Source organism: Crocuta crocuta, unplaced genomic scaffold (assembly GCF_008692635.1).
Source record: "Crocuta crocuta isolate KB4526 unplaced genomic scaffold, BGI_CrCroc_1.0 scaffold694, whole genome shotgun sequence".
NCBI lineage: Eukaryota > Metazoa > Chordata > Mammalia > Carnivora > Hyaenidae > Crocuta > Crocuta crocuta.
Window position 1 is genome coordinate 1481543 of NW_027527933.1, and position 8457 is coordinate 1489999.

An 8457-nucleotide genomic window follows, 5' to 3' on the forward strand; every position below is an offset into this window, starting at 1 on the left:
GTCTCGAAGAGGGTGGCCTGCGAGGGGCAGGAAGCCTCTCCAAAGTGACACAGCACAGCTCTGAGGTTATGAGTTTACTCTCCCTATGTTCTCACAGTCTTACAGCCCATTAGCAGAGTCCTTTTGACTTTGGGTCCCCATTCCACGTCACCAGGTCCTAACTCTCCCCACCACAGTGCGGAAGCAGCTCTACAAATCTGCCTTTGAATAAAACCAACCACAGCTCAGTTGGCTAAGGATCTGACTCTTGATTTCAGCTCAGGTCATGATCTCAATAGTCTGTGGGAACGAGCCCACCGTCAGGGCTCTGGGCTGACACTGTGGAGCCTGATTGGGATTCTCTCTCTCCCTCTCTCTCTGCCCCTCCCTTGCTCCTTCTCTCTCTCTCTCTCAAAATAAATAAATAAATAAATAAGGGGTGCCTGAGTAGCTCAGTCAGTTAAGCATCCAACTTTTGATTTCCGCTCAGATCATGATCTCACTGTTCGTGGGTTCAAGCCCCACATCGGCTGTGTGCTAATAATGGAGCCTGTTTGGAATTCTCTCTGGATAACTTCTCTCTCTGCCCCTCCTCCACTTGTACTCTCTTCCTCTCTCTCTCTCTCAAAATAAATAAACAACAAAAAATAAAAATAGATAAACATCAAAAAAGAAAAAACCAGCAGCAAGTAATGCCAAGCATGAAGAAAAAAATATCGGACCTAGCACAGTGTCTATCTTGTGACATTTCAAATCCCTGAACTTTCCTTTTCTTTCTTTCTTTTTTTAAATACCTTTTCAGATGGCTAAGCTCAGGATTCTGACCCACTTCCACACACAAAACCATACTTTCCAGAATACAGAGGAGTCTGCCAGGCCGTGAGTGGTCCTCAGAGTCCCGGCACACACAGGGGCCAGCCAGGTGAGTTCCCAAGCATGCCATGTCCTCTGGGGCACACCCGGCGACCAGCGGGCCATGGTGTGAACTGGAAAGCAGGAGTGTCCCGCCGGCCAGGGAGGGAGGCTGGAGCGTCCGTGCCACCTCCTGAACCCTAACTCCCAGTTGGCCAACGAGCAGCCTTTCTTGTCCCCACTGGGTTGGAGTTCACGTTCCTCAGGAACAACACAGCACAACTGGCTTTGGTGGAGATAAATAAAGGAAACGAGCATAACCTGGGCCTTGACCCACAGTGTCATAATCTGATTTAGATCAAAGGAGGTAAAATGTCATTCACATGCCTCAAATGACAGAGGCTGGAGGAAGTGTCTCCAAGTCACGCTCTTACAGATTGGGACCTGCTTGAGGAACACAATGACTGCAATGCTGTCCATTTCAAAAGATATACAAGTTCCAGACCTGGAAGCCAGAGATTACTATGATTCTTTTATACTCATCCATACATCTCTGCAAATCAGAAATACGCTGGTACAAATAAATACACCTAACAAATAAGAGGGTACCTTACTTGTTCTACAACCTTGATAAGATGAATACGAAACTCAATAAGAAAAGTAGAAATAGCTTTCGTTGCATGTTTTCCCTCTACATGTAAGTACCATCTATGAGTACCAACTAGGCATTGGTCTCTCATCCCTCGAGGGAGGGATATTCGGGGTTAGACATACCACAACACCGGGCTTCAGATTAGATCAATCAGCAAGAATGCAGTTGCTACAGGAAAGGTTATTAAACAAATCACCACTCCCGATGGATGTTTGAAATTACTTCGAGGTAAGTCTAGGCAACCTTGAGAGCAATCGAGTCTCCCTTGGGCCGTAAAGTAATTATTTCTCATAGTGTAATGTCATTTCTATCCCGATGCCAGAATGGCATGCTTGGTCACCTTCACCACCAACAGCTCAGGATTTGGGTCCCAAGACACCTGTGGGAGAATCCAGCTTCTGCCACTTATGAGTTGAGAGGGCTATGACATCTTTTCTGTGTGTTTTATCTTCCTCTATGAAATGGAAGGGAAGAATGCCGATCCAGAAGAAACGTAAGCATGTAAGTTACATGTGAGGCAATACATAAGGTAATGAATGGAAGTTCCATTATGGTTTCTAGCATGCAGTGGAAATACCAGAGAAACCCAGTCCCTTCTCATATTGGGTGCTCGGAGGGAGGTTCATTGCTTCTGTACTCCAGTGTTGATTTCTATTATAGACATCAGCCATGATTGATGCTGAATGACTTGCTTCCTTGTAATTAGTTTCCGCCAGATGCTGTCAGTGATCTCCCCAGCAGCCACCTGCCCCTCACCCCCACCCCCACATCTTTCTTGCCCGCAGGGGCTGACCTCATGAGACACCTTTCCTTTCCCAGTGTCCCTTGCACTTAGGACCTGGCTGTCTGGGGAGTGACCAAATCTTGAACAATGGGATCAAAAGGGATCATTTTTTTGGGAGGATTCTGAGAGATTTTCCTCTCTAACACCAGGAGACATTCTGGAAAATATGTGCCTTTTCATTGGCTGGGCGTGTGTCCTCAGGTGGGATTTGAAATGCAGCTTGCGTCTTGCAATGCAGGAGTCACGCCCAAGAAGCTCTTGGTGCGCAGAGGATCCCAAAGGGGAATGAGCCTGCTTCCTCGGCCACTCTGCGGAGCTCTAGCCCCTCTCCTCTGAACTGATAGCATGTCAGATGTCAGTGCTATGGTTCAAGGCACTCTTACCATTCTGTAAGATGCTGCCTAACTGATACAGGGCTCCTCTGGCAATATAATGAACTCGTTAGCCATGTAAATCCAACAGCAAAGTAGTGATTCTGAGTAACTAAAATAATAACAGTAGGGGAGCCTACTCCCGCTCAGATCATGTTCTCAGTTCCTGAGTTCGAGCCCCGCATCTGGCTGTGTGCTGACAGCTCAGGGCCTGGAACCTGCTTCCCATTCTGTGTTTCCCTCTCTCTCTGCCCCTCCCCTGCTCATGCTCTGTCTCTCTCTCTCTCTCTTTTTCTCTTTCAGAAATAAACATTTTTTAAAAAATAAAAAAATAATGGTAATAGACCTTTGTGAGATCTAACCATTTTTGAAGGAAAGATCTCCACGATATTATATTCTTCTTTGATTACAATATAAATATTATTTAACTGTTGATGATTCCACCTTATTTCAATGTACCTGCCAAGAGCAATGCTTCACTCCATTTCTAATTTGCTCTTGTTTGGAGAATCAATTTAAAAAGAACTTCTTTCTTAAATTTCTCTGACCTCAGTATTTCTGTCCTTTTATTTTTTTTTTAATGTTTATTTACTTCTGAGAGAATAAGAAAGAGAAAGATCACAAACAGGGGAGGGATAGAGAGAGAGTGAGAGAGAGAATCCCAAGCAGGCTCCCCGCTGTCAGCACAGAGCCCAACGTGTGGCTTGAACTCATGAGTCTCAAGATCATGACCTGAGCCGAAACCAAGAGTCGGATGCTTAACCGACTGAGCTACTTAGGCGCCCCAGTCTTTCTTTCCATTTAATCCTAGATCACTGATAAAATAATTTAAACTCACTTGTAACATTAAAGTGTAGGCTGGACATGGATCTCAAGGAGTCTCCCTGTGAGTGAAGTAATGCTGATTACAGTGAATGTGCTACGTGATTTCCAAACAGGTGGCCCATTTTCTTCCTTCTTTCCTTCCTTCCTTTCTTTCTTTTTCTTTCTTTCTTTCTTTCTTTCTTTCTTTCTTTCTTTCTTTCTTTCTTTCTTTCTTTCTTTCTTTCTCTTCTCTTCTCTTCTCTTCTCTTCTCTTCTCTTCTCTTCTCTTCTTTTTTTTTTCCACTGTCTTCTAGACAAGAACAAGCTGAGTTCCGGGCGGGTGAGGTATGACTCTAGTACTGTACGTCACCTTTAATACGGCAAAAGAGCTGTCATCGTCATATAAGTACTAGTAACAGAACGTTTTCCTTCCCTGGTTAGCTGGAATACTGCGCTAACACACAGGACCTCAGTCCTCTCCAGAGTCTTCACAGGGAGAGGGGGCTGAGCCAAGAGATCAGAAGTGCCACCTCCAGGGTCAGACCACTGGGTTCAAATTCTGACTCTAACCACTCACTACAGGACCACAGCTTCTCAGACTGCGAAGTGGGGTGGGGGAAAAAGCTGTTGAGGAGGAAAGGTGAGATGATGCCTGGAGAGCACAGAGCATGATGCTTGGTGTCAACAAAGGGCCACCATCATCTCCAAGTGACAGATGAAGAAACGAGAGCCCAGAACAGGTAAGGGACAGGAGCCAGTTGTAGAGCGGAGACTTGGAACTAGGTGCATAGGATCCCTGAGTTCAGGCTCAAACAGCATCTGATGCTTGAGCATCAGGGGAAAGTCAAACCCTTGGGGCCTGGGTGAGAACGATGGGATCCACCGCAGTAATGAAATTTCATGCCTTTATGTCATCTGATCCGGGAATATATATGGAGGCAGTTGGTGGCGTGGGGGGAGTTGGGGCATCTGCGGAGAAACTTCTAACTGCTGATTGAGTTAATGGTTATTGGGAATATTCAGGTTTTCTACTTTTCCCTGCAGTCAATGTTTGTTAGTAGTTTGAGTTTTCTAATATTTTCCCCATTTTATCTGTTTCTCAAATGCAGATGGTGTTCTCTTCAGATGTTTTAAATTATTAATGGATTTGTGGTTAGGGCTCCCTTTTCATTCCTAATGTTAATTTTTGGTAGGTTTTCTTCTTTCTTTTTGGGTTAATATTGTCAGAAACGAGGCTTTCACTGATGTTTTCAAAGAATCAGCTTTGGGCTTGGTTTATCCTCACAACCTTATTTTATTAACTTCTTGTTTTGTGACTTCATTCCATTCACCATGTTTAGAATTAATACACCATTTCTAACTTCTTGAGGATGGTTCTTTGTTTTCTAGGTTTTATGATTTTTCAATAAATGTATTTAACCATTGAAAAAAAAGAAATGAAATCTCAGTTCAGCATCACAGATCTCTGATTCACAATTTTCTCTCTGCCAAAGAAATAAAAGGGCATTCATTCCCGTCACTTGTTTTATAGGCAGAATGATCGGGTATCTATGGACTGATCGCTTGGAAGATGCAGTCGAGAAATTCAAATACATAATTATTCTACCAAGACACAGTTCAATGCAAAATATCTGCTGGTTTTTAATATAAGTTCTAAATTGTGGTATTGAAAAGCCATTTCATAGGCTCATAAATGTGCTAATTTAGGATTCTGTATTTTTTCTTCTTAATGAGCTGATCCAATTAATATGCATCATACAACATTTCGAATTCATTTAGAAAATGAATTTGAGGGTCAGGGAGAAATTCATACCTGTACCTAATTATTTCGTCATCTTAAATCCATACGAGCAAGCTAATTTTGTTTTTCTGCTGTTGAGAGTCTCAGATTTCCTGGAAATGATGAGTTCTAAAAATAGGCCATCTGTAAGCCACTAAACCTTAATGTATATTTTCACATACTTCCTTTTTTTGCTGCAATAGGCTTGGAACAGAATGCCATCCAGGAGTTATCTAATTCAATGAAGCACAATGAGTCAGAATACATTATAAAAATAACATCATTTTCTTGCCTGCCAGTTGCCTGAGGCTCAGAGATAAGGTCAGTCCTTGGGCATTATTAATCAGTTTTATTTCATTTTCATAATTTTCCTAAGGACAGTACTTGACCAAGATGAATGGAGCCCAGCACTGCTACTCAAAAGCTGTGCTGGCTGGAATACTTCTCAGAGAGCGCCTCTCCCTGTGTTCCCCGACCACAGGAATTGTGACTGTCCAACGTGTCCCCGCAGGGAGCTGCAATCACATGTTTTGGTTTTGCACCAGACAATCTCTTCAATGCAGTGCACACAAGCAAAACAGGCCGAGTCCCTCTCCTCCACAGCGTTTTCAGGCAGTCCGTTTAAAAATGCTTCAAGAGTCCCCTACCCCCACCCCTACCCCCACCCGTGCTGCCCAAGTCATTAGCAAGGGCCCTGTTTTCTCACCACTCACTCCCTTCCTATTTTCCTGCCCCGTAGCTGACACCCCTCTACCGTGGCGTAAAGTTTCCTCTGAGTGTGGTTCCTGGCCTACCTGCACCATGATTACTCGGTAGAGGAGGAGTGTGGTTGTCACAAGAAACAGACTTCTAGATCCCACCAAGTCAGAATTTCTGAGAAAAGCACCCCACAGATCTGTTTCCATCCAGCAGCTCAGCAGACCTTGATGCACATTAAAAACAGATAAAACTGCTCGAAGACAGTACAGTACCCTCCTGAGAGCCTGGCCTTCATCAGCTGAATATTCCCTACGGTAGAACCAGCCCTGGCCTTGGCCTCTGGAAACTTCCCCTATGCATTTCCTCACAACTATTAATGTGCCTCTCAACTATTAATCTTCTGTCTTTTCTGTGAACTTACCTTTATCCCATAGGACATATTTCTTTCATGACTCGAACTGAAGCTTAACGTGAGTTTTAGCACCGTGTCTTCAAACGTCTTCCATCCATTTCCACAGGTACATTCAATTGGGATTTCTCACCAAGTTCCGAGGCTAAAGGCATCTTCCCCACAAGAATCGCTGGCTCCAAGTAAACTAGCTCGTGCATTTGTACAGTATTATTTATTAACTGTGCTAGGAACTGGTGATACAGTGATGACCAAGGAGATAACATCCAATCTTTCGACACTAACATTCTGCTGGGGGCAGGGGTGAGGCGGAGAGGTGTGGTAACTGTGGTGACTGCTACAAACACAAAATACAGGAAATGGAGAGTTATGCATTTTTTTTTTTTTGGCAAAAGCTACCTCGGAAATGACAGTTTGTCTTCCTCAATGCATCAGGAGACATCAATTTGTCCCATTATCGGTGATGTGAACTTTGATCTCTTGGTTAAGCGATGCCTACCAGGCGTCTACCCTGTGAAGATACTATTTTTCCCTTTGTACTTACAAAGCATTTTGTAGTGTGGGGGTGGGGATGGGCCAAATGGTGAGGGGCATTAAGGAAGCTACTCCTGAAATCATTGCTGCTCTATGACTGGATGTAAATTTAAAAAATTAATTAATTAATTAATTAATTAAAAAATAAAGTATCTTGTAGGCAGTTTGAGAGTATACGAATATGTGTCTGCCCACTAATTTTAGCATCCAAAGATGATTCTTGACTGAAACAGCTATTTCTACGGTGTTTGAAGATGGTGACTTTTCTATTTCCATCCTCCCTTCTACATTTATGAGTTTAGGTGGTGTTTTCCATTGAAGGTTGTTTAGTTTTTGTACAAAAATTTTTAAATATTAGTCCGTGAATTGGTTCCATCTCTTCTTTATGGTGTCTGTGTTTCTCGTCATTTTTTTGAAGGTCTTCAAACTCACTGATGACAAAAAAAAACGTTTTTAATATGTCCACCAATCTTTTCTTCCAGCACTTTTCTGATTGGATATTTTTGAATAAATACCTTTGATCTGTGTGGAATTAATTTTTTGTAAAGAGTAAGGTCAGGCTACGACTGTTTTTTACCACTAGGCAAAATGGCCCTGAAACCCTTCGATTACACTTCGTTTCTTACTTAACTCGCAACTCTGCCCAATAATGTGATCTGCCCAAACTAGGAACTCAGGACATATTCATTACATGAAGGAAATCTCTGCCAGTTTCACTTAAATAAAGCTGAAAGAAGAAGGTCCGTCAGCAATGGATAAAGTTCCAGAGGAGAGGAAAAAACAGCCCATGGGATGATACGCAACTATGGATGAGGTACCCAAGTCCCGGCTGAGCGGTAAGAAGATTGGAGAATAAAGAGTTATTGGGAGGAATTCTGAGGAAGAGCTATAGACCTTAGGAGTTAAGTGGACCTAATGAAGTACGGGAGCAGAAGTAGGCAAAAATATCGTAAATGCTGACATCGCCAGGAACTGGAGTCCATGGTGGTTCTGACTTGCACCGAGCAAACTTCTCCTCCATCTCAATGAACGGTACTGACATCTCATTAATTGCACAAAATCTGGTGAAACATGGAAATAGCCACCCTGAGTCTTCCTGGTTCCTGAAGTCCACAACCAATCTGCTACTGTACACATACACACACACACACACTCTCTCTCTCTCTCTCTCACAGAGAAATGTCACACCCACCCAAATGGAGGGATTTTCCATAAAACAACTAGCTTTGCTCTTAAAAAGTGTAGCAATAATTAAAGGCTGAGGAACTGTTTCCGGTTGAAAGAGAATACAGTCCTGCAGGGGCTCCTGGGCCAGAAGGCTGCTAGAGAAATGTGAACGGAGGCCTGCGCATTAGATAAGAGCAATGTGACAGCATTGCTTTCCTGATTTGACAACTACTGTGCTTACGAAAGGGGTTCATATTTGGGGAAAGCAGCTACGGAGCATACAGAAATTCCATGTATTATGTTGCTGCAATTTTTTGAAAGTCAGATGTTATTTTAAAATATTGGTTTTCAGGTTCAATTAGTACCTGAACAATCCCTCAGAAAGGAGGAAAAGAATTTGCGTCCCTTGCGACCCTATACCATCTG

The 8457-nt window shown here is 43.1% G+C and overlaps 1 protein-coding gene across 1 annotated transcript in view; it reads right to left on the bottom strand.

Moving 5' to 3' along the window:
• STAMBPL1 (STAM binding protein like 1) overlaps positions 1–6585 on the bottom strand; it is a 34374-nt gene extending 27789 nt beyond the window's left edge. The window contains exon 1 of the mRNA XM_077751845.1: positions 6343–6585. Coding sequence (XP_077607971.1) covers positions 6343–6360 — 18 coding nt within the window. The 5' untranslated portion in view covers positions 6361–6585. The remainder of the gene's footprint in view (positions 1–6342) is intronic.
• Between the last annotated feature and the right edge of the window lie 1872 nt (positions 6586–8457).